Below are 26,870 nucleotides of genomic sequence, written 5' to 3'. Positions count from 1 at the left end.
GATTCCTTCTCCCAAGGTTCAGCACCCTGCATTTGTCTATGCTGAATCCCATCCTAGTCTCATCTGCCCACTTTTGTAGTCTGTCTAAATCTAGTTGCAGCCTCTCTCTCCCTTCAAGTGTGTCCGCCTCACCCCACAGCTTAGTGTCATCAGCAAACTTCGTCAACGTGCTTTCAACCCCCTCGTCCAAGTCGCTGATGAAGATGTTAAACAGTGCGGGCCCGAGCACTGCTCACATCTCACCGGGCTGAGTATGACCCATCCACCACTACTCTCTGGGTACGCCCCACCAGCCAATTTTTTACCCATCCAACTGTGTAGGCATCAATGCCACAGTTGTCTAATTTATTGATGAGAATGGGGTGAGAGACAGTGTCAAAGACCTTCTTAAAGTCTAGAAAGTCTATGTCCATAGCGACACCGTCATCCAAGGATTTAGTTACTTGGTCATAAAAGGCAATCAGGTTGGTCAGGCAGGACCTGCCTTTGATGAACCCATGCTGATTGCCTCTGAGCATGACCTCCCCTGCTGGCCCCCACAGATGTGCTCCTTGATGATTCTCTCCCAAGATCTTCCTGAGCACCGAGGTGAGACTTACAGGCCTATAGTTACTTGGGTCCTCCTTCCTCCCTTTCTTAAAAATTGGGACCACATTAGCTAGTTTCCAATCCTTCGACACCTGGCCAGATGACCACAAATGCTCATACAGCTGGGCCAAAGGCTCCGTGATGACCCCTGCCAGTCCCTCAACACCCTTGGGTGGAGGGCATCTGGACCTGCAGATTTAAAAATGTCCAGCCCTTCCAGAAGATCCCTAACTACATCTGTGCTGTAAATCAACATGGTGTGTTGGGGTTGACTTTTTGCATCTGGAGGTGGCGTAAAGTACTCCTTGCCCTCTCTTTGCTTCAGGAGCTGGGATGCACAGTAACAATGAACTTCAACAACCACTTTAAGCTGGACAAGGTCTCTGTTATAGTCCTTCCTATCTTTTCCACTGTTCCCCAGGACCATATAAAAGTTAGGAATGGAAGAATAGCAGTGATGCTGTTTATGCTTTTCTGGCTATGACTCTCAGGCCTGATTAGCTTAGCAATACACCTTCCAATGCCTCTTCCCAACAGAGGGGATCTCCTATTGTAAAAACCAGTCCTCTATCCATCACCAGACAGGCTCAAGGTAGAACTCAATTGAAGTAATTATCACTCATGCATCCTAGAAAGAAGTCAACAAATGTAGTTTATCTTACTGACTGAAGCTTAGTCCATAGTTTAATTAGCACATTAAGCAATTGAAACATAGCCTTAAATTATTCCCGGGAGCCCACTAATGTGGTTATATGAGAGTGTTCAGGCAAAAGGTCAAGTCTCTGTAAATGTTATCAGTATGTTGAAGAAGATAAGGTTTGGTACAAACCCTCATGTTAAATGCCTCCGTAGGTCATTTTCCTGATAGTAGTTCTGACAGGTTATAGTAAATAATCCCCATTCTGGTACTTACAGGATTGTTTCAACCGAGTTTCTGTGGCAGAAGACATTCTACTTCCTGATTGTACTTCCTGTCTATTAAAGAAGACTTTCTGATAGCTCTTCTCTTCTATCAGGTGAATTAAGGATGTTGGAAGCTTCTTTGTACTTTTAATGAACACAGGAATTCTCACAGGTCCCTCAAGAGTAATTGCTAAACTGAGTGCAGGAAACGTTCTTGTTTAAAGCATTCAAAGACTGGAGGCAGGGGGTCATGTCACGTATAATGCAGGGTGGCTGGATGAATCCTATACATATGTTCATCCAGTTCTGTATATTGAGAGCCTAATGTTAGCTAATGCCAGTTTTGGCAGAAGTCTTTTCCACGTCTGTATATGCAAGTGAAGATGAAAGATACACAATTTACCTTATTTTGGATGCCCATATTTAAACGATGATCCTACTTCCCATCCTGGAGGCACACTGGTGTGCAGCTCACGTAGCTCAGAGTGGATATGGAAAACCCAAAAAAATGTATCTTCCCCTTGGTGTGCAACATGGGCCACAGGTCTATCCCATCCTGGAGATAAAAGAATCTTCCAGCTGACAGCCAAAGATTCAGATTTGGTTTGCTAGGGGAAAATATCTCTATTCTCTGAAATAGGATGAACTGGACACATATACACGTGACACCACATTGCTGCAGCAATGCATTATGGCGACAAAGCATCCGCAGGCAAGAACCATGATGCCACAGCACCATCACCCTGTTACAGTGCGTTGTCACACTGATGTAGTGCCTAAAAATAACTGTGCGTGGTGTGCATGATACAGTACGAACTGTTACTGCGCCATCACTTAGTACTTCCAAAACTCCTTTTGGAAGTAGTAAATGATGGCACAGTAACAACAGTGCCATAGCAGCACGTGTAGACACTAGGGCTGTACAAAGCTTCAGTAGCCAATTAGATTCGGAGGAGATTTGGCCTGATTCAGTGGCTGAATCTCCAAATCCAAATCGAATTGGGAGACCCATTTAAAGGTCTGAATCGAATCAGAAGCCTCCAAATCAGTTTGGAGAGATTTGGTGATTCGGAAGGCTTGCAGCAAACAGAAACTGAGAATAGGGAGGAGGATGGGGTGATCTTCCATATATGGAAAAGGCTGAAGGGTGGAGGGGAAGATTGTTCTGATATTGACATCTGTAGCTGGCCAGTGACTGTGATCTTTCTCTGAGTTCCCTTCCAATCACAGTGCTCTGGGGGAGGGATGTAGAAACAACATATAAAGCTGTGTCTGAGCAGTTTGAGGTACACTTTCAAAGAAACCCCTGCACCTATCTCCTTGAAACTTGGCAGGCTTCACGCACTCAAGGGGCTACCATCCCTGCTCTTTTCATCTGAATCTGCATAAAATGACAAATTTATAGGTATTTTAGTGATTCCCCATTATAGTCTATGGCCGAATCTCTGAATCTGACTTGGCCGAATCGAATCAGGACAGTGATTTGAATCACTTAATCGAATCATTGTTCCTCTGAATTGGCCGAATCCGAAATGAATACTTGTTGCTTTGCACAGGCCTAGTAGACATGCCTGCTGTTGAGATCCTTTCTTGTCACTCTAAGAAAATAATCTTTGAAGGAAACCAAGATAAGCTTTCCTTATTTTTGCTTTATTTCTGTGGAAAGCAGGTTACCAGTAGGTCCTGCAAGCTCTGGCTGACTCTCAGGAAAGGAAAAGACTGTACTAATACAGACATTCTTGAAGATGTATGCTCACCAATATCTAGTGGCGCATACCAGATGGTTGTTCAGAATCTTGCAGACCATCTCCCAGTTGGATAATTGATCATATCTGAGGCATCCACTAGATTTTTTTAACTGATTGAAAGGTCCCTTCTTTCAATGTTCTGACTTTCTAATAAAAAAAAACAACCCAGGAAGCTGGCCCCACTGGCTTGAAATGTTCATCAAAACCAAAGTCAGATATGCCTGTGTTACTAAAGTTCTTCTGCACTGACCCTTACCTCTGCTTTTCTATCCATCAGTTCACTCTTCCTTTTGCCACCTGTCCCTTTGATTGTTTCATTCCCTTGAAGACTGTAAGTAGGCAATTCCCAGCGTTTTTTCAGAATTTCATCAGTGCCTCCTATGGTATCTCTTTTCCAAATGCCTGAAGAGAGGGATGGGAAGGGAGGGAGAACATCATTCTGTGCTCTGTATGTGGGCCATAGATGGCCTGAGGTGTGTTCTTCAAGGTGGAATTATGCAACACTGGTGGCTTTCTGTAAGTATTTGCTTTCTATACATCAATGTCCTATTCTAAACCTTCTCTTAGTCTCATCAGGTCTCCCTGTGTTTCATCTATGGTAGAATAGATGATGTTAAAAGAAAAAAGCTCTCTTCCCTCCTCTTCCTTGTAGCAGTGTTTTCTCCCCCCCACAATCATTTGTTCACCACCTTCCAGACATCTATCCAGTGTGTGTAGTCTTGTTGTTTCTCTAGGCAGCATCCTTATGAGTGAGCTATCAGATTTAAGTTCCCTAATATTTCTGGATGATTTCAGATGTTTCTGAATTCAACTTCAAGAGGAGAAACTTGTTTTCTTGTATATCCTCTCTTCTTCTTTGTGCAGCAAAAGGAATGTGGTGTACATTCTGCATTGGGTATTTCTGGTTCCTTTGCGTCTGACTCCTATATTTCTACTGATGGCACCTTATTCTGTTAGTATATTTTTACCACATCTGAGCTTCCTACTCTCTTTTACTCATGACTTGTTTGCTGCTTGGTACTTTTGCCAGACTCTGGGGGTGTTATCTGATTCCAGGAAACATGAAATGTCATTACCTTTATCTTAACATGCAATATTAGAAATCTTGTCATTAGTAATGAAATTATCCAGCTTCTCTTGGAAATTACAACCTTGTTACTTGATGTGGATGGTTTCATGTGGCAAAGAGTTCCTCAGGTTACCCAGATTTTACATGAAGCTAAATGTACAGCACATTACTTACCAAGCATCCCCTTGTTTTATCAAGGTAGAAGAGAAGAGCTGATCAGTTTTCTCTCTGACCTCTGGAGTTGAGAATACTTCATTCACATCTCTTGCAATAATTTCTCCTAGGCTAGATAATCCTGTACAAAATCTCCCTTCATCCAGTGCATCAGTTCTTGGCATACCTCTAACCATCTGTGTTGCTTTCCTCTAGGCTTTTTAATCATTATTCTGTCTTGTTTAAGGTAAAGTCACTAAATGTGGAAGCAGTGCTCCATTGTTGGACGTCAAATCATTGTATTCTTGTCTGTGTTTTTCTTCCATTATTAAATGCAGCCAGATAACCTGTATATTTCTATGACTGCTGTGTCACAATGTGAAAGCCTTCTCATTGAGCTTGTCTGTAAGGATTCGTGTTTTTTCCCTCCACAAGATGAGGGAATTTCATTACATGCAGCTCAAGTAAGGCTTCCTTTAGGATACTATATTTGCTTGTGGGCATCACGGCATCAGTGGATTGCTTACACACTGTGGAGAATTCGGGCAAAAGTAGCCAAATTATTAGGGTTCTGGAGAAGGGAGAACTTCTGAGGGGAGGTTAAAGAAAGAAAAAGGGGGAAAAAACTCTTAAGTATGTGCCATCTAGACTGAGCAAATGATGTGGGGTAAGGGGCAAAGGTGGAGGGAGCAGGGAAGGAGGAAGAGAGAGAAAGAGCACAAAAGAAATAAAACTTTCCTGCAAGTACCTGAAGCTTAGAAACACCAGGGAGAGAGGAGGTTTGTAATGTGGCCTACGGGCTTATCATGTGGGATAATGAGAAAAGGTGCATTTAAGAGAAAATAGCAGGAAGAAAAAATCCAGGGAGATTTATTAGACTATAGAACAGTCTCCTGGGGCAATGGTGGAAGCACTGTGGCTTGAATAATTAAAGACTACATAGAATATAATCAATAATCATATACTGAGAGTGGGGTTGACAAGATGACTTAGTACATGCACCGGTACAAGCTGGGGGCTGACTGGCTAAGCAGCAGTTCTGTGGAAAAGAACTTAGGGGTTACAGCGAACAATACGCTGAATATGAGCCAACAGTGTGCCCTTGTTGCGAAGGAGGCTAACAGCATACTGAGCTGTATTAGTGGGAGGATTCCCAGCAGATCGAGGGAAGTGATTATTCCCTTCTGTTCAGCACTGGTGAGACCACATCTGGAGTCCTGTGTCCAGTTTTGTGCCTCCAACTATAGAAAGGATGTGGACAAATTGAAGAGAGTCCAGCTGAGGACAATGAAAATGGTTAGAGGGTTGGGGCACATGACTTCTGAGGAGAGGCTGAGGGAACTGGGCTTCTTTAATCTAGAGAAGAGAAGACCGAGAGGGGATTTAATAGCAGCTTTCAACTGTCTGAAGGGGGGTTCCAAACAGGATAGAGCTGGACTGGTTTCAGTGGTGGCAGATGACAAATCAAGGAGCAATGGCCTCAAGTTGCAGCAAGGGAAGTTTAGGTGAGATATTAGAAAGCAAAAACCTTCTCACTAGGAGGGTAGTAAAGTACTGGAAGAAGTTACCCAAAAAGGCTGTGGAATCTCCATCCTTGAAGGTTTTTAAGACTGGGCTAGACAAAGCCTTGGCTAGGATGATTTAGTTGGGGCTGGTCCTGCTTTGATAGGGGGTTAGACTAGATGACCTCCTGACGTCCCTTCAAACCCGATTTTTCTATGATTCTATGACCTTCTCCATTCAACTTCTATAGTTCTGCTGTGTAAAAGGGAAGGACACAGAATCCCACAAGAAATATAAATATTGCCTCTCCTCTCCTACATTTTCACTAGGGAAACTCAATTGAGAGGTGAAAGTTTTAGAGGGGGCTGTCTTATTCGCATAATATTTGGTTGGGGTGGTTGGATTCAGCTGTCAGTGATGATGGTTAGAGTCCAAATCTGTTGAGTTATTTGGGATCTGGAGCAAAATTTGGCCTGTGCTGTAAGGTGAGAACATAAATCATCAGCATCAGCAATATGGATTTTCAACAGAATGATTAATGATGTGAAAACTGAGATGATCACATAAAATCAAAGCAGTTCTATAGAAAGGAAAAATAAGATTTAGTTTGTTGGAACTTTAATGAGAATAGGCTTCTTTCTATTCAGTGCAGAATGCCACCTTGTGGAAGTTACCATTTCTCTCATCTTAACATATCTTTGGCCTCTCTGACTGCTTTCTCTCTTCAGATAATTGTATTAAAACAGGTTGGTGTTGAGTTTTAAATACTATTTCTTTTATTGGATATTGCATGCTCTGAAGTTTCATTTCTGGGTACTGTGTGTATATCAGCCTATTGGATAGCAAAATGAGACATTAAGTAAAAAAGCTGTAAAATAACAAGTAAAAGAAATTTTCCTTTGCATAGAGACTAGTCAAGCCTGTGAAATTGACCACTACAGCTCATCAAAACTAATACCATGGTAGATTGAAAAATGCTCGGTAATTTTAGCCCTGCTACTAATGCTTACAGTTATGAAGCTGCAAACAGAGAGAATCATAACAAAATTGCATGCTTCAGTGAGAACCTGATTGCTGCAATGGTCAGGAAAGAATTATCTAAACTTACAAGGCCAGTGAATTTGTCCTTCTCAGCGGTGTTAGGTAATGGCCACTGCCAGAGGGAATACCAGATTTAGAAGGGATGGTTTTCTAGCCTGATATTACACCTCTTGTGTTTCCTGTTGTAAATGATTCCTCTCCCTGTTGCTTCAATCCTCACCGTTTGAGTCCAGTTGCCGTCTTCATGATGTATTCTTTTGGTCTGTGTTGGAATGGTATGGGTGTTTCATTTGTCCCCCGGGTTTTTATTTCAAATGTCATGTCTCAGATATCAACTCTTTTTTTCTAAGCCAGAGCAGCCAAACAAGATCTCAGGCAGGCCAAGCAAGGTGATTTGGTCACATATACTCCAGCATTTCAGTGCTTATTACTGTCCATGCCTGTCCCCTCTGGAAGTGGTTGCGGTCCTTCTGATTAGAAGACCCATCACCTCCCAGACCCCTGAACGGTTTAGCTGCTCTGTCACCTCCATTTTTCTCCCAGTAGGTGCATCTACATGTGCAATTGATGCGGACAAATAAACTCCAGAGCTTAGTGCTCCAGAGTGTTTTGCTCCTGGCTGCTCCCCCATTTCCGCATGCTGTGGGGCAGGTGGCTAGGGTGTAGTTTGTCTCAGCAGGGGAGCTGCTGGCCAGCTAGCCCCTCGCTGAAGCACCCTGTGCCCCAGCTAGCTGGAGCAGTGTCTACATGTGTGTTGTTACCCATGAAAAACTCCACAGTAGGGTAGTACTTGCATTTTACAAGACTACCTTACTGCAGAGTTAGTTTTGTCTGTCTTAATAGGGGTGCATTAGGGCTGTGCAAAATTTCACCGGCTGTTTCCTTCCAACACTGTTTCGACCAATTTTGAGATTGAAACAGCAAAATCAGAATGAAACAAAGGCCATCAAAATAGCCTTGAAACAAAACGAGGCTGGTTGAAACGTTTTGAAAGTCGAAATGTTTCGGCCATAGGCTGGGGATGGGAAGTCAGTCCAGCTGGGCTGACTTCCCATCCCCAGCACAAGATCTGGCAGGGGGTGGTGAGGCAGCCCAGCTGGGCTGCTTACCCGTCCCCCGCTCTACATCGGCAAGTTTCAGTAATTCCTGCAACCCTCTTCCCAGTCATTTTCCTCTTCTGAACTCACCTGTGCCATGAATCTTGTCAGCTTCCCCCTCCCTGCCCCTTCCTCTCCTTCCCCGTCCCATTCTCCCCTTCCCCCAGTGAAACTAATGCTGGCTGGAGTTTTTCTCCTCCTTCCATGTGCTCTCCATCCCACCCTAGCATCTCATTCTGAGGTCTTCTATCTTCTCCAATTGGTCTATCCCCTCATCTGCTTCCCTCCTGCCATCTCTCCTTACTTAGTATCCCTGTCACCCCTGCTTTCTCCCTTGTTTTTCTCCCTTGTGTTTCCTTCAGTCCATGTATCCACTATGAGGCATCTTATCCCCAGTTTGAAATAAAGCTTTCCTTCAACCCCAGTCTGATCCTCCAGCTTCCTGATACTGTCTTTCTTCCCTACCACACACACCTTTTTCTTGATAATGTGACTCTCCTTTCCATTCTCTTTGCCTATACTTCCTATTCTCTAGTTATCTTCTATGTGCCTGAGGCTTTCATGATTCTGTGGCCTCCCTGGCATCTTTCTACATAGTCAACTCCTGGACACATCTCCTGTGTAGGTTGCTTATGCTGTCTTCTGCCATGCTTGTTGGCTTCCCTTAAGCCAAGGGTGTCAAACTCACCCAGGCCCCCAGGCCGGATCTGGACTGCAGGGCTTCTCATGGGCTGGATCCAGCCTGGGCCATGGGGGCAGCTTCTGTGACCACTGTGACAGCAGCACAGGGTCCAGCAGCAGTGGGCTTTTCAGGGGCAGCAAGGGGTCCAGTGATCATGGGAGGAGACCAGTGGCCCAAGTGGATCTGGGGAAAAGGTGTGGGATGACCATGCTCAATGAGGTCAAAGGGCTCCAAATTCTGTGGCGGGCCATGCCCCCCAACACCCAGTGGTCCCGTGGTAGCCCAGTAGCCTGGATAGAGCAGCCACGGGCCACATGTTTGACACCCTTGCCCTAGCCCTTTGTCCTTGGTCCTCACTTCCTCCCTGATCTAGGCAGCCTTATACTCCTTCCCCCATGCCTTGGGTGGTGTCCTCTATGCTGATGAATCCTAAATTTACAGCCAGTTTCTGAAATGTGTTTAACTACCAAGATGATTTCTAAGCTTAATGCAGAATGTGACCATCTTGGCAGTAAGAGAACCCAGGGGAGGAAATTGCTAACAACCATGTTGCTTGTCTTAGTGTTGATTTCAGGCTTTGAGAAAAAAAACTTTGCTGTATATTATTTTATATATATACGACTCCTCTTTACTATTTTATATATATATAAAATAGTATATATATATATAAAATATATTATATATAAATATATATAATATATTTTATATATATATATATAAAATAGTAAAGAGGAGTGGTTTAGCTATTTTATATATATATAATAGGAGTGATTTAATTATTATGAAAAAGCACATAGGAAACCACTGGGCCATGTGTTGCCATTGGCTTAAACTATATCACTTTTTAGCCACATGAGACCCCTAAAGTGTAGAATTGCTAATTATAATTCAAACCTTAGGCACATTTTGCACGGTGCAAGTTACTTCTTACCCAGTGAACTCACAGGCTCTTGGCCTGAACAAATGGCTGCAGTTCTCATCTAACAATCACAGCAGCTGGGCCATGGAACAGATTCCTGTGAGAGATGGCTGAGGCACCATAACTGCAGAGGTTCAAGGGCAGAATAGATGAGACCTTTACTGGGAATGATACAGTGGATAGTTCTATAAACTGCCAAGAGGATCAACCCAAAGTGGTTTTGTGCTGGTCCTGTAGGAGGACTTGAGAAGATTTGTGTTTCACTTTATTCCCTTCTCTCTCCTATTCTGTGTTTGCCATGCTGTCATACCCCAAAAGAAGGTGACAGATCATTTAAAACCTAGTACTCAGGAAACAGGATGATATTTGGACAATCACAAGAGAATTCAGAAGCCAGCAGCATATTTGACATTGTTCATGCAAGCCTGGGGTGAGGAATTGAGTTATTTTCAGACCACTTAAAGGGACACTAAAAGCACACTTGCTCCTGATACAGTACCCTTTCAGTGATATACCCTAAAGATGTTTGAAAACTTTTTAAAGTTGATTTTCCCCTGCTCTACTACTCATAGGGAACACAGAAGTAACACCACCACGCATACTTGGCCTATCACAGTAGAATCATAGAGTTGGACAGGATCTCGAAGGTTATGGAGTCCAACCCCCTGCAGAGATACAGGGTGGCTGTTCCTAAGCCACCCCAGACAAATGCCCTCCAGTTTCTTCTTCAATGAAGGAGATTTTACAACTTCCCTGGGCAGCTTTTTTCATTGTCCCACTGTTCTTACAATGAGGAAGATTTCTTTGAGATTTAAACTAAATCTTCTTTGCCCTTTCTACTTCTTGTCTTTCTTTGCAGAACCCACGTATCAGCTGCTTCCTCATTACTGGTTTGCTATTGCTGTTACCCTATTTGCAGAGTAGGTAGAAAAGGCATTACTCTGCAGATACCTCTTGCTTCAGAAACATGTGCAAGTGCTGACTGGGGCAGCTCCAGAGTGGGTGCAGTGGCATGGTTGCATCCCCTTTTTGCTGTATGATACATGATCTCTCAGCACAGGGTCTTCCTGGCTCCAGAGCCCAGGAGTGAGGGCTGCCACCACTGCTCATCCCCTTTCTCTTTTGGTTGAATTCAGGAGGGGCACGGGGGCGGGGGATAGTGGAGGAGAAGGGTGAACAGCAACAGTGCTCATCCCCTGAGCTCCAGAGCCACTCCAAAGCAGAGGCTCCAGCCAGACCCCAGTGCAGCCAGCTCACTGCTTACTGTGCATATGCAGCACAGCTGAAGTTGGGGACTGCACCCCCATTGCTCTGTTCCCAGCTCCACTGGTCCACTGAGGTTGATAGTAGTCCTAGGGCACAGGGTGAGATACAGACCTTACCATCCAGCAAACAAAGAAATAGATTAGCTACAAACATGCAAAAGAAACTGGGGAAAAATAGGCAGAAAATAGCAACACATGCAGTAGTAACACTTTATTTTTCTCTTCTCTTTCAACTGTGTAGTCTCCTTAAGTGTGGCATGTAATCAGGAGGCTAAGTAATTCTCAGTACCTCATCTCATTTCTGAATATCTAGTCTATTTATTCCATATTCATCACTGAGCTCTGTGAATGCTGATGTTGCTGTCTCAAATGTAAAGTTGGATTAAAATAAACAAGTGTTTTCTATGGATTTCTGTGTTTTGAATGTAACATGTTTGAAAAGGTAGATGAAGGGGAGAGAAGGGACTGTAGGTTTTGCTCCTCTAAGTAGTTCTTCCCAGCTCAGCAATATATCTTGCAACACCTATTCCTGCTGCAGATATTTTCCCCCAACTTGTGTTATCCGCATGAACAATGTTTTCTCTAATCCAAAGAGGCTGAAAGAGCTTTGGTCTGGACCTCCTGCAACTCCGTTCCTGAATCGCAGGTGGAATTAAACTCTTTGTCTAGCAAAGCCACTTAAATCAGTGAGGCTATTTGCATGGCTCAAATTAATTAATCAGATTTTTTTGCATTGTGCTAGATCAGTGGTCAGCACTTTGCAGGATTGACCCCCAGCTTAGCACAGGTATTAACTACTGAGGTGGTTCTTGAGTTGATGTTGGCAAGTAACAGGAATGTGCAGGTTGCATATGGTCAGTAAGTCCAGTCTTCAGAGGATGGGTGGGGAGGAAACTCTTTTAATGGTTAATACAATTTTGGTACCTTGCTGTAGCTGACAGATAAACACCAATCCTGCTAGTTCATCAGTGTAATGAACATTTAGGATGTTTTCCTTCTGCAGTGATCAGAGATTGATTTGCAGCAAATCACTTCTAAGGATTTGGAGGTGGGTTGGGCAGGTGAGCACCTCCCTTCAATCCTGTTCTCTCTCACTGAAGCCAAATGGGAATTTCAGCTTTGATTTCAGTGAGAGGACAAAGTACTGCAGAAAGATGCACATGTTTCAATGACCAACTGCTCTGCTTCTCCATCACAAATGCACTCAGGGAGACATCTGATGTGAGGGTTTGTGGGCAGCCATTTTCAAAGTGCAATAAAATAATTCTATTATATCCACAGTAAAATGACTATTGTTACACTATCAGCTTCCTGAGCACTTGGAGATGGCTGCTGTATCCAGACACGCTCAGTGGGTGGGATGAAGAGGCTCATTTCCTGAACCTGACATAAAAATTGTTTAAAAAGTGAAAAACAAAGACTCCCCAATTATCTATTAATTAACAGCTTTATGTTTTCCATGGAATTAATCAGATTTCTGTTCCTGGAACAAATTATTCCAAGTTTGGCCTCAGAAGTCACCCACTGAAGAATCTGATTTTTGAGGCATAAAACACAGGAGGCAATTGTGATGTCACACAAGCCAATGTAGCAGGACCAGACACTGGGCAGAAGGGGAGGCAGAAATCTCTCCTTGGGCCAGGGAATGTGGCTGCACATCTATGCAGAGGCAATAGTGGGGCTTGCTCATTATTTCTTAAAAAAGAGGATGCTCTGCACTGTGTGCGCTTTGACCTATAACCTGGCATCAGACAACACTGTGGGTAAGCAAATTTAATTCCATTTTCTTTTAGAACCAAAAAATGTGTCTTTTAGAACCAAAAAATGAGTGTTACCATGGATCACTTAAAGAGTTTTATTACCTAAGAAATTCTTCCTTCCTCACAAACTGACATAAGTGGCATTTTTACATTTCTAACACTGAAATCTCTCCCTCTCTCGGCAGTTATGTGGTTGTGGACTCTTGGGCGTGGGGATATGGCTATCAGTGTCGCAAGGAAACTTTGCCACGTTCTCTCCCAGCTTCCCGTCCCTTTCCGCTGCCAACCTTGTCATCGCCATTGGTACAATCATCATGGTGACCGGCTTCCTGGGGTGCCTGGGTGCTATCAAGGAAAACAAGTGCCTCCTTTTGAGTGTAAGTCACCAATACTGAACTTTTATATGGTTTAACCCTGCTTCACTCCTTATTTTAAAAAGGGCTGTTTGGAAGACCCTGTAAAATTTACTAGAGAATGACATGTTGACAGCTGGTTAAGTCAGCATCTGGAATTCTGTAGCAGGAGTTGTTTCACAAACTCTATTGGGCGTTCAAAAGATGCTGTAAGTGGGATATTGCTGTTATGTAGTAAATTATGTCACTGCTTGGTGGTCCAATGGCCCACTCAACTAGGGTGGTTAGGGCTCACCAGTTTCTTAGGCAGCAGCCCACAAGGGAAGTGATGTGACCAGCATCACGTCTGCATGCTTTTAAGTCTCCAGGCTGAATGACCAGGCACTTATATATAGCAGGTCAACAGGGGGCAGCCTTTGGCTAGAGTCCAGAGCAAGGCTTGAACTCACAAGTCTGGAGTTGTAACAAGATCCCTTAACCAGTTTTCCACTGTGCCTGTGAAAGGACAATGCTGGTATATTTATTTAGATTTATCAACTGCTTCCTTCTCTGTGCGTTACATTAAGTTAAATACGAAATACAAATCAAGAACCATTCCCAAAGGACAGTTAAGCCCAGCCAGCTTCCAAATCAGCAGTCTGCCTCTGGATTTCTGTCCCTATGAGAAGAATCATTGTAGAAAAGTTAGACCATCCTAGAAAAGTTGAGTAGTAGATTATTGACATTTATTGATGCCCTGGAAAAAGAAACCCTTGTGCCTCAAAAAGGAACCATTCTGGATTCCAGCAGACCTTCCCTGAGGTTACGTACCGGCAGAACCTGACCTCAGATTGTTCTGGGCTCTGGTGTACCTAACCTCCGAGTGAATTCCAGAGACAAAGGCCCTTTATTGAAAATGCTTTGCCAGCATCCCATTTCTGTTTAAACCAAGGGAATCGAGATTCATTTTGCTGATTGGAAGTGTAGTATTGCTCTGGGAGGAGAGAGAAAGTCTTTTGAAGAAGCCAGAGTCCAAGTCATTTAAGGTTCATCAGTCAGTGGGGCTCAGTCGTATATTATCACATGAACATGCAAATACAATTTTATAAAGATAAATTATTTTTTTAAAAAGAAAGGAAGTTTTACTGTTTTGCTTTATCATCACCTCACATTATTAAAACTGGTAGAGGGGAACAGAAGAGGATGGGCAGTGGATCTAATTGTCCCTGTTTAGGCTTGTTATTTGTTTTTTTGTATTTTGTTTAGCTCATATGCCACATATACTATAGGCAGGTTCATTTTACCCAGCAGTTCTATGACCAACACAATGCTGTTGCTTATGTTTCCCATCCCATGCTGCATGAAAATTTTGGTTATTAGAAAAATTATTAGATTTGGTCTAATAAAAGATATCATATCTACCACTCAGTTGGTCTAATAAAATATATCACACCTACCCAAAGAACCTTGCCTGCCTATGTACTTAGACCAACACAGCTCCAACCAAAAATCCAGCATGAAAATATTGAAGTTTTTACTAACTCCCCTATTGTTGAAATCAAAATAAATCAAAAACAAACAAAAAATTTCTATCCATACTAGGTTTTATGGAAAATGTCAGTATTTGGCTAAGATCTTTGCTGTTGTCCTATTAAAAGTTTAAAGGGCCTCAGGTGTAACAAAGGGATTTACAGACTCATGTGACTGTATTGCTGGTACACTAGAGACCTCTAGTGGTCACAAAAAGTAGTGAAAAAACGCTGGAGTTTATAATGGGGGAAGAAAACCCTAATTGGTTGAATGTGTTTACTGAAAAAAAAAAGAGATGAAAAGGACTTCAACATCTTGGTTTTAAAAGCTGCAAATTAATATAGTGACACCAAGAAATAATCAATACAATTAAAGCTTATCTTCTGGGAAGTTGTTCTTGTACCAGGTAGAATTTATCTTTGGTTCTGTGCTTGCTTTGCTGAATAAACCAAGGCAGGTGCTGGCTGATTTCTGGAGCCAGGTCCCACTGAACCTCAAGGGCAAGAGGTAAAACCAGTGTGACATGGCCAATGCAAAAAAAAGCCTCTTTCTTCTAGTGCTTAGCAGAATGAAGATTGACAATAGGATATAGTCCCAGCTCTCATGAGTGTTTGGGCTCTGAAATCTAATGGAAATAGAAAGACCAGAGAAATACAAGATTTGCAGAAGTTGTGAAAATTGAATGATTATTCATGTGCTTTCATAATTGGAAATTAATTTGCATATTGTGTGGCAGGTTTGGAGGAGTTTGGTGGAATAAAGGATATACACCTAGGAATTTCATAGACCACCACAAACTTTTTGAAAAAATTTATAGCACTATTCTGAATATCAGATGCCTGATATATATGCTTTAAGATGCCTATAAAGCTGTGCAATGTGTTTTGAGTACTAAATGTATAATAAATGATTTGCAGGAGGGATAATTCATCAGTGTAAATATGATGTGACATATATGCTGCATATATCAAGGTGCTCTGTAGGGTTAGGAGCTGAAAGTGATCCTTTCCTTTCCATTACCATTGAAAAATAATTTGGATTTTGGGGCAAACCAGTTAGGATTTCCTGTACCACATCCTGCCAGCATCACTGTGCTCCTATATGTATTGAAAGAACAGCACATTGAAGCTGGCCTGTGTAGCCTGCTAGCATTTAGTTAGCCTGTTTGAACCTGTTTTTTATTCAGAAAGTGTGTACACATGCCTTATTTTTCCTTTGTCCTAGTTTTTCATCGTTTTGCTGATAATTCTCCTGGCAGAACTGATCTTACTAATCCTGTTCTTTGTTTATATGGACAAGGTAAGCAACTATGCCTTGTAGATTAGTTTATCAGGTCTAGCAGCTAAATTGGTTTATGTTTGATTTTTGCTAAACAAAGATGCTTCAATTATTCTCGCTTTTCACAGCAGAAATCGTTCCTACCTTGTGATCTTCATTTTTATATCTGTCTCCCCCATACATTAGCTGAAACCAACAAGGAAAGCAGGTGGCTGGATTTCCTGTGTGGGTATAGGCAAAAACTGCTGAACTGAGAAGCTTCTAGCTGAATCCAAAGTCTAGGACATCAGCAGTCTGGGGCAGGAGTGACTTGAAGACCCAGAAGACACAAGAGATTGGAAAATCCTCATGCTCCAGAGTGTGTCTGATAAACTGGGGATGGAGTTGAACAGGAGCAGGGACAGGTCTCAGAACCAGAGCTCACCTTGATATGTATTTCTGACCAGGTTTTCTGAAAGCTTTAGAACCGTGACAGTGATCCTGGGTAGACATGATTTTGCTGAAACCTAAGGTGATGTTACAGGTTACCTTTAAAACATCACAGAGGCACTTAAAATTGGAGCGTTCACCCATTGAAGACAGGGCTGGATTAAGGCACAGGCAAAGTAGGCACATGCCTAGGACCCTGAGCTGTGAGGGACCCCAGTCCTTCCCTCCGCAGCAGCGGCACAAATGGCCCTGCCCACCCACCTCCCTTCCCTTTCCCTTCCCTTCTCCTCCCCGCAGCTGGCCTCACTGCCACAGCGGCTGCTTCCTAGTGGCAGCTCTGAGCCTCACTCCCTGTGGACAGTAGCACCGGGGTAGGGAGGGGGGTCTTGACCGGCTCAGGGCCCATGAGTTTATTTGCCTGGGGCCCACTGGAGGATTAATCTGGCCCTGATTGAAGGGCATTAACCCATGATAAGTACTTTCTAAATTTTTATGGTTATGCCACTCAGGGCAAAGTTTATGAACTGTTTTTACCTAATCATTCCAGGGCATTGTTAGTATGCTCCAGTGAGATAAAATGCTCTACTTCCATTCCTTAAGCATCACAGGATGCATCATGCTCAGCCCTTCCCGCTCCTCTGCTCTGTGGGCAAATCAGCCCTCCCAAACCATACTGCCCAGGGGGTGGTGCTGGGCACAGGAGAACACCCTTTTCTGTCACCAGGGGTGTGACCCTGCCCACTCTGAGCGCTCAGGTTCAGGTTATCAATGTGCTGCTTGGTCTGAGCACCCAGGAGCAAGTCATCTCATCAGTTTGCTACATGCTTTAGCACCTCCATGCAAACAGCAGCAGCAATCAATCCTACTACCTCCGTAGTACTGGGTCTCTGCTCTGCCCTGGGGTGGCATGAAATGAGCCCACTGCTTCCCAAGTTTTCCCTAGTGTGACTGCTAACCCAACTCCTGCCCCCATGTGGCATGCAACAAGCCTGCTGGGTCTCAGTTCTGCTCTGGTATGAGTACTAACTTAATTCCCCCATACCCCAGTTCCAATTCAGGGAAACACCTGCAAGATCTTGTTTTTTAATTTGTTTATTCTATTTTTTTCAGTCCTTTCTCTTTACTTCTCTTTATCTCTCCCCCACTCGGTTTACTTCAGACAGTCTTTTTTTTTTAACACTTTTCTCTGACCAAGCCACAGCCCCATGCCGGCTTCTCTACCTCTGAGCTACAAGCCCCCGTCTCCTTTTGTCTACCACCCCAGAGTTCTGGAACCTATCCATGCCCCTGCTAGCCAAGTACCCTAGTGGCAAGTCACAGTTGTGCAGATCTGAGATGGCATAAAGGAGCTGTTTTCAACCTTTTTTCATTTGTTGACCCCTAAAAAATTTCAAATGCAGGAGTGGACCCCTTTGGACATTTTGATTCAAGGTACTTTGAATTTTAAGTGTGGGTATTCACATACAGGCAGTCCTTGGACTTACGACACAACTGGTTCCTGAAAACTGCGTCTTAAATCAAAGCATTGGAACTGATTTTCCCATAGGAGCAACGTTATCAATGGGGGATTGGTTCCTGAACCAAAGCCTCATACTCTGTTTTCACCAAAAATAACCCAGAATTTTGTACTCAATCAATTATAAATGAGTAATATAGCTACATGAATGTATTTATATTGTAAATAGCAATCATATTGATTTGGAAGGACTTCTTTGAGGTGACTTTACTGGACTTTTTGAAGGGCTCTTGGTTGGACTTTTTGAAGGGTTCTTGGCTGGAGTCTTCTCAGGAGTCTTGGCTGCAGGTTTTTCTGGAGTCTTGTCTGCTTTCTTAAAGAAAGTGTCCAAGGAAGTTTGAACAGATGTCCTCCAGGAAGACGGGCAATGCAGCGAACTTGTTCACTGGTGTGGCGTTGTGTCAGATCAAGTGTTGTAAAGTCAAAATTGACATCATAAAGTCGAAACAGGTTGTTAATTTATAAACATCGCAAGTGCTGTTTGTTGTAGCTCGAAACGTCTTAAGTTGAGGACTGCCTGTACTTTTGATTGATCATCATCATTTTTTGCAGACCCCTTAGACATAGTCTGTGGACCCCTAGGACTCTGTGGACTACAGGTTGAAAGCCATTGGCATAAAGCTTTAACCAGTGACTGTCCTGAAACTTTTTAACTTTGTGGTGGCATAACGTTCCACATATTTAAAATTTGTAAAGGTAACCTGTAATAGCATCTCTAGAACCAAGGTTGAAATGAGGTTGGTAAACATTAGGTCTCATAGGTTTCTGGTGAAGTGAGATTCAGCCCATGAAACTTGTGATGTATATATAGATACAGTCATGTGCACACACCCACACACACACTCACACCCATAGCTGGATAGTTATTTTTATGGTGCAATAATTACTTTGTATGTGTGGCCAGTTTAAATTTATTGCGTGATTAACCAGTTAATTGCATGATAATTACTTTGCATGTGTGGCTGGTCTAAATTTATTGTGCATTTAAGCAGTTACTTGAGTAATATATGTAACATGCAGCTGGAGCCTACAAGATACAAATCTACTCTGCCTTCTACTCATAAATTTCATTTTTCTGCTGTCTAATCATGGGCTAGTTGTTCAGACCAGCATTTTCAGAGGTGTCTAGTAAGTTGCATATCAGCCTAAAGCTACTTCCCCCACCATGGAGTCAAAATGCTAAAGTCAATGGGCTCTTCAGGAACTCAGCACCCTAGAAAATCAATGTCAAAGTTGGACACTCACATTTTGACACCCTCGCTGCAACATTAATAGATCCATTTGAAACCCTAATTACCATTAAGAACGAAGGTTGCAGTTTCTGGCTGTAAGGTGCAAAGAGTTATTAACTCTTTACAGCCAAGTTAACTCAAACGATCTATATCCATGTTAATGGCTCTTGGGTTGGCCTGTGTTGGGTGAGAGTGGTCCTGTTACAATGGAATAATTGCATTAGCTGCTGATGACCTGTGCTCACCTGTGTTGTAGCTTCTATAATTCCTAATGTGCAAGTCAGCTTGAATTAAGTGTGTCCCACACTAGAGGTATAACTAGGGACCTAGCTAAATCGTGGTTTCGCAGATTTCATGGAAACCGTAAAAAGCAGTGTTGTCCACAGTCGCCAGCAAATCTGGCATTGGCTGTGATTTCCCATGGAATCAACCAAAAAAAAAGTGGAAGTGAGGTAGACTGAAGGCACCCTCCACCAATCAGTGGTGACAGGTGGGACAAATGAAGCAGTAGTAAGGTAAACTGAGTGAAGGTGTCCTCTGCCAATCAACAATGAGGGGCCACCGGGGCCCCTCTACCAATCAGCAGTGAGGGGCAGGGCTGCTGCAAAATGCCTTATGAAATTGGCTCTGTGCGCCATGAGTGGGCCGCAAAAAACCTGTTGTCTTGCTGCAACTTAGGTAGGTTCCTAGTTATAACTCAGATTTACTCTACAAGGAGTACAAACCTACCACATTCTCAGAGGGAATGGCAGAGTAGGCATACTGCATGCATTGTAGAGTACGTATCTGTGTAGGTTACCCTGGGGTTAAAGTGAATTTGTCTGTCGTCATCATCTCCCCATGCAACACAAAGGTTAAAATTGAAATAAAGGTTTGATGCTTGTTGGTTCCTCTTGAGGGTTTCCTGAAACCCCTCTTCCTTCTGAAGGAAAAAAAAATCTGGAGTACTGCAGGGAGGAAAACTAGAACTGCAAGCAGCGAGCGTCTAGAACTGGCATAGATTAAATGGATTTTGGATATAAAGCAGAGACTTCTGCTTAGGGAAGGAGGGTGCTTCTCCATCCGGCTAAAGCATCTAAGGATAGCAAAGGCAGTGTTTCTGTCCTGATCTATAAGTCGGACACAACCTGTTAACCACTGCTATTTGTGCTTTACATGTTGTATGAAACAGATCAGTGACAGCGCAAAGAAGGATTTGAAAGAAGGCCTGATGCTTTACAATACAGATGATAATGTTGGACTAAAGAACGCATGGAATATCATTCAAGCAGAGGTAATGAGTTGCCTTTATTTATTAAAAAGAAAGATAAATAGCAGCGTATCACTTGATCTGTTGCCTGTAATGGCCATGCTTCACCCCAGAGGTGACAAGTATGCATTTTGATACCTGTTTACAGGTTTTATATTACTTTGCCTTTATACTGTGGAATGGGAAGTGCTTTATAAATGTAAAATGATGTTGTTTCTGAGAGCCAGAGGGCCAGGCAATTTGACAGGAACCTCAGTAGACTTTTATATGGCAGGCAGAGCAGAAATGTGACAGTCCACCAGGACAGGGGCTTTTTCTGAGCTTCAGTGGTCAGGAGCAAGATATGTAATGTTTTAGCACCTAGGTTGGTGCATCCAATATAGGCACAATAAAGCTTAACCTCTGGACTGTGTATGAGTTGTTAAATGGTTGTGAGCACTTTCTCTTATCTCTAGAGAGGTGCAAAGCATAATGTGCACATGTAAAAAATATAGTAAGTTAACTTATTCTAATGTTTCTTGTTTATGGGCTTCTCCCACAGATGCAGTGCTGTGGCGTTAATAATTTTACTGATTGGTACCCAGTGCTGGGAGACAACACTGTTCCAGACCGATGCTGTACAGAAAATTCCCAAGGCTGTGGGCGAAATTCTACTAATTTACTGTGGAAGACGGTAATACTCATTATATTTAACATGGGGTGAGGGGTTCCCTTAAATGGACATATGAACCATATGTGATGCAGGCTTTCTTTTTCTTTCAGGGCTGTTATGAGAAAGTTATGATGTGGTTTGATGATAACAAGCATGTTCTTGGGACAGTGGGGATGTGTATCCTTATCATGCAGGTAATGCCACTGCTATACGCTTCTGCCTAACCTTGAATTAACTAGTACTGTTTTTATTTTTATTACACCAAGATCTGTTGCTTGGCACCATATAAACTGAATCACAAAGGTCCCTGACTGACTTTAAAAGCTAGGAATGTAGAAAAGAGCATACGGTTTTGCTGGATTCTTGGGGTGCCTGTACATGAACCATGAGGCTGCTCTGACACGCTGTAATCACGACGTATCGGAGCATGGTAATTACCGCACCCCAGCCAGTCTGCACATCTTGTGTATCAGCATCCCTGCACTTCAAAATGGTGATGGGGGCAGTTTAACTAAAGCTCATTCAATGAGCTTTAGGTAAAGCACCCCCGCTGCCATTTTGAAGTGCAGGGATGCTGATACACAAGATGCTCTGGGTGCTTTAATTAAACCGGCTTTTGGAGCCACTCTCATTAAAGCCCTTTCCCTCCCTGCCCCAGAGCACATGTAAAAGTTCCCTTAAGTTTTAGCAGCTTCATTCTTCTTATTAGAGAATAGGCCTTGGCTATCTCATTCTTCATGTCATTGAATCATCAAGTGACAAATCCAGAATTTGGAGAATAGCAGGGACTGGCATTTTTTATCCTTTCATGTGCCACCTCATTAAGATCATGGATAGCTGTTTTGTTCTGGCAAATCTCAATCTTTCCACTAAAAAAATAGTAGTTACAGCACTTCCAATACTGCTAAAGATTGCAATGTAATTAATTCTGCTTTCCACCTTCTCATAATTTTGACCCAGTTACCACTCAGATAGCATGGTGAAAGGGACAGTGGATGAAGACCTCCGTGAAGGGATCGATGAATGCCATTAGTGCTTAATCTTATATTCTGCCCAAATATTTTTTCCTAAGTACTGAGTGGAAAAAATATTCAGCTGCTTCTATCAAATATATATTTGAGAGAGAGAGAGAGAGAGAAATTGAGATTTACTGTGGAAGCTTAACAAATACCTTATTTTTCAAACCAAATTTGGATGGTGAATCTCTGCCTGAACGAGGACCAATTACTCTGCCTTCATTTTAACAGAGAAGTGTCTATGCTCTAGTGATACTCCAGTTACGTGTGCTTTGACATTTGAGCTTCCCATTTTAGTGTTGGTGAAGAACCATGAATTAATCCAGAGAAATTAACTCAAATCTTCCACTTCTGAAATTAATGTACTTGAAACATATTTATTTTACTTAATCCCTCTGCTAGGAAAAGGTTGAACAGGATTTAGTAGAGAATAGATCTTCTACTTATGGGTTTTTTGGAACTAATTTATAGAATTTGTACAAGGAATTTTTATCATGGCTATTGAGTTCTGCAGGTTATTACACAAAAACCCTATAGAAAATGAATAGTTCTCCAGTAAATTCTTTAGACATTAAATTCTGTGCTCTGTGGAAAGAAAACACCAGGTCCTATGCAGTTGTACTTGTTTTTTTATGGAAGTCCAAGATTTATTTTTTTAAAAAAGGACAGTGGCTTTGTGGCTTCACAGTAGGTGGTATGACAAGCAAGATTTTAGAAACGTGTACATTCTTTCTTTCTGAAATCCCTATAAAGAGACCCCCTCTGCAATATTCTTTTAACAGCCTAAGGAAAGAAGACAAAAAGTGATTTGTGCTTTTTAGATGGTCAGCTTAAGATACCTCAAAGGGACTTAATTTTCTGAACTTGCTGATCACTTGCCTTCCAAATACTAGACCTCCTCGATGTATTTCATGTTGGGCACTGAAAGTCACCAGTTACTTCGAAAATCTTGGCTGTGAGAACTGTATTAGCACAGGCTGCTGAAATCTAGGTATCTTCAGAGAGAATATCAGCAGCACAATTTTGGAGGCGTTTATTGCATTGAGTCTATGGCCTTTTTACTCTTTTTCAGATACTTGGGATGGCCTTCTCCATGACACTCTTCCAACAAATTCATAGGACTGGTAAAAAATACGATGCCTAAACCTTTGAAACGTTAGCTGCATCTACCCTTCTGTCTTGCCATTAAAAACAAAACAAAACAAAACGACTGAAAAGAGTATCCAGCTTTGCCCTGCTGAGGGCGGTCATCCCATCAATCAATCCTCCATCATTACTTGACTGATTACTAGCACAACTTGTTACTTGACTTACCCTTTTTTTTGTCTGTTTATGCATTTGTCATTTATTGCCAAAGAAAACAAAAATAATAAAAAAAATCAGTTTTCTACACTAATTCATAGATCTGCTATTAAAAAACTTTTTCCCTAACTTTATTTAAGAAAATGCTTTGCTCTACTAATTGGTGTTAGACATGCAAAGATAATGTGACAGATGTGTGCTTAACTTCTAGAGAGAATTCTTTGAAGTCTTCTGCTAAGTCTCAAACTGCTCATATCTGATATACTGGAAGACTTGGGAAAGCCACTCAAACTGAATTCCCTAGGAAATAGAGCTGCTTGCTTGCAGCTTTTTGTACCTTACGGTGTATACTTTTTTATTATTATGGAGATAGTGTAGAATTGAGTAGCCTGATTTATAACTTTTTACCTTTTTTTTCATCTATCATCTTTTAAGCTAGGAACCACTGTGCGATCTTTGAAGGATGTGTCTTTTTTTTCCTAAAGTTAGCAGTTTAAAAGGTGGAAATAAAAACATGACTTCTAAAGTCCGTAACTAGGCTAACTTAAACTGTAGCTACTGAGCTACTGCCACTTTGTGTCTTTACTGGGAAGGTGGTAGTCCTTGGGAGGCTGATTCCTTTTAGAACCAGATTGTGATGTTCCTACTCTCACTAAGCAAGATGGCAAATTCCTCCTTCAGAGTAGGCTAGACTGTGATGCCTTTACCCATGTCGCGTGTTGTTTAGAGCCATCATTTCATTGAGAGTTTAGATGCTAAAGTCTCGTTCTGGATCTGATCCTACATCTTTAAGTAGTTGCCCCTGATATGACTATTTGGGTATCATACTGTTCAGTGTGAGTAGAGACATCAAAATTTCAAAGGTGAAGGAGGGGTTCAAGATCTAGCCCACTGAGTAGCAGTTTACAGGTCATCCCACTGATTCTGGATGGGATGGCAATGTTGTGAGGGGTTCTTCAGCATGAATAAGAGGAGCACAATCAGGCTCATTGTATTCATCATTGCTCACTTTCCCAAAAGGAGTTGCCTTGACAATGGTTGCAGTTGTGAGGAGCTGGCAGGGTAACTTTGAGCAATAATGGAGGTAAAGTCAAGTGGAGGGATGGTTTGGCGCATGTCCCAGTGGAATGGGAACGGGGTGATTTCACTTACCATTTTGCTATGAAATCAGTTACTGGATAGATAGGTGCTCAAAACTGGTGTGTGTCTTTCCACATTCAGCACGGACAAAAATCTTTTGGTTTTCCATGTCCTGCTTACCGAGTGGTAGCTTAGAACTCGTCACAATACACATCTCTACTGACATTCCTGTTAGAAAACTTGAACATATACCTCTCTCTAGTTTTAATGCTGCTTCATTCTTTGTTGGCCCCTGCTTACCTTTTCATGTTCTTTGCAGAGAGAGGTCTCTCTTACATTTTGCTGCTTCACAAAGGAAGGTATGAACGAAAATGAAAATTCAGCTATTTCATGGCACTCCAGTTTTAAACACATTTAAAAAGAAATTCGTTAACAATTGAGCTCAGTTATTGAAATGGACAGATGTTCAGTATCTATTATCAGAGCAGTACTTAAAACCTTGGATTTCTGATTTTCATTTACATTCAATCTGCAGTGTCCTTCCTCTTTATTACTCTGTTGGCTCAGCAGCCACAGTGGGGCTGAATGAAGTCTTCTCCGCTCATTCAGTTTCCGTGGCCTAGTATTTGCTGAGCGTTCAGATACAGTTTCTTGGCTTGTACCTGCAGCATCTGGGATGCCAACATGGTCTGCCATTCTAGTACTAGCCAGGCCTAGGACTGTTTAGGTTTTAAAGACCAGTCAAGATGAAGTGTTTTCAGTCTGGCACAGCCACATTGTCTGGTAGCATAAAGTGGCCTTACTTACAATAGGGGGAAAAGGGCCTTTTTCACTTTCAGGCTCTCTTCAGTCACAGTGCTGTGTCTCTTACACAGTCACAGTGCTGTAAAGGGACACTTGTTTAAATGAGATCAGTCCTTGAGAATCTAACCAACATTTTTAAACTTGGAAGTCTACTGAAAGGCACTTGCATGAGTAGTTAGCCATCAAAGTAAATGGACTGATATTCAGAGTGGCTGAACCTAGTTCATACCTGTTGAGCAAAATGACACTGTACAAGCTCAGAAACTCTGAAAATCAAGCGGCATATTTAGACGTCTGGAAGGTGGTATTAGGTTGCTAACTTGAGGCTCCTGTGTTTGAAACTGTTGGCTCTAATGCCTGCATATGTTGGTGAGTGCAGGGTAATAACATCAAGTCCCTCCTAAGTAGCTGTTGGGTTGCATATACCCTATGGTTATTCTTCCACTGGCAAACTGAGGTTTCATTCATATTTCCTTTTAAAGACTTGAGAAAGGAGGGGAAAAAAGAAAAAGCTGGGTTTACTTTTAATTGTAACAAAAATTGGGACCACAAGTGTTGGAGTTCCATCTGATACCTTCTGTATCAAGAATGGGAGCACTGGCACTAAGCATATTTGCTGCTATGCATAAAGGTTTTATCCAAAGTTCAAAAAAGCCAACAAGTTTGAATTTTTGGGCTTTTTTACATCCATAGCTCTACTTCTTATCATTGATAGTAGAGTCATTTTGGGTTCTCTTGTGAAAATACAATGGTTTTCTCTCTCAAAGACACAGAAGGGTGTTAAAACAAGCAAGGGCATGATGCTAATTCTTTGAAGGTCGCACAGTGGTACCTGATGAATCTTAAATTTTAATCTGTGGTTGGTTTTTGTAAAAAAAAAATATAAATGAAATATGTGTTTATACAAGTAAACTTGAAGGCCAAATGCATAGTGGCAAACTAAGCTATTTTGCCTTCTCTTAAAAACTTATTTTTGTAGAATGCTCTATTATACTTTATGACCTGATAGTAACATAGATATTGAAAAGCCTTTTTTGTTTTTATGAATTCCTTCAACATTTTAAGCACAGTATTAAGATGGATAATTACACAAACAATATCACTGAGTTTGGATTAGGCAGCCTTCAGAAAAGAAATTAAATAAACAATTAGCCTTGTTGCTGAATTAGGAATCATGTCACAGGACGTATGTCCTGAAAACTGAAAAAGCAATACTGTTCTTAAGGTGACAAAAGCCAGCCATAAAAATCATTAGATTGTATTTGTTGGTATGTATCAGAGAAGATACTAATTGTCCTTTAACTGTTTAGTGAAGGGGATATTGATCTTGTTTAAAAATGCACTCTTTGCTTGCATTGGTTGGTGGCTGTCTGTGCATTTTTCCAGAACATTGCTTTGGTTATTTAACTACACATTTTTAGCATGTTTTTAAATAAAAAACAATATTGAGTAAAAGTATTTTAAGTGTATACAAATGTTGATTTGTATTTATATATGCATATTTTATATCTCTCTCTCTATATGTCTATCTACATCTATCTATCTATATATCTATATAGATAGATATAGATATATATGCATCATTGAAGCTAGTTTCAACTGTATCAAAGTTCGAGGGGGGGTTTAAGGGTCCTTTCAGAATTTCACACACAAGATATTTTGTTGTGCTTTTTGCACACAGGTGTGTGTATGTGTGTGTGTGTGTGTGTGTATATATATATA

The 26,870-nt window shown here is 41.9% G+C and overlaps 1 protein-coding gene across 3 annotated transcripts in view; it reads left to right on the top strand.

The window, feature by feature from the left end:
- TSPAN9 (tetraspanin 9) overlaps positions 1-26,606 on the top strand; it is a 304,081-nt gene extending 277,475 nt beyond the window's left edge. For all 3 annotated transcript variants that reach the window (XM_019516029.1, XM_019516030.1, XM_019516028.1), the window contains 6 exons: positions 12,914-13,105; positions 15,815-15,889; positions 20,217-20,318; positions 20,836-20,967; positions 21,057-21,140; positions 23,035-26,606. In XM_019516029.1, the coding sequence (XP_019371574.1) occupies positions 12,914-13,105; positions 15,815-15,889; positions 20,217-20,318; positions 20,836-20,967; positions 21,057-21,140; positions 23,035-23,106 (657 nt within the window). In that variant the 3' untranslated portion in view covers positions 23,107-26,606. The remainder of the gene's footprint in view (positions 1-12,913; positions 13,106-15,814; positions 15,890-20,216; positions 20,319-20,835; positions 20,968-21,056; positions 21,141-23,034) is intronic.
- The last annotated feature ends 264 nt before the right edge of the window (positions 26,607-26,870 follow it).

The sequence above is a fragment of the Gavialis gangeticus genome, unplaced genomic scaffold, assembly GCF_001723915.1.
Source record: "Gavialis gangeticus isolate Ggan-Ray unplaced genomic scaffold, GavGan_comp1, whole genome shotgun sequence".
Taxonomy (NCBI): Eukaryota; Metazoa; Chordata; order Crocodylia; family Gavialidae; genus Gavialis; species Gavialis gangeticus.
This window is presented reverse-complemented; position numbering and strand designations above follow the sequence as displayed.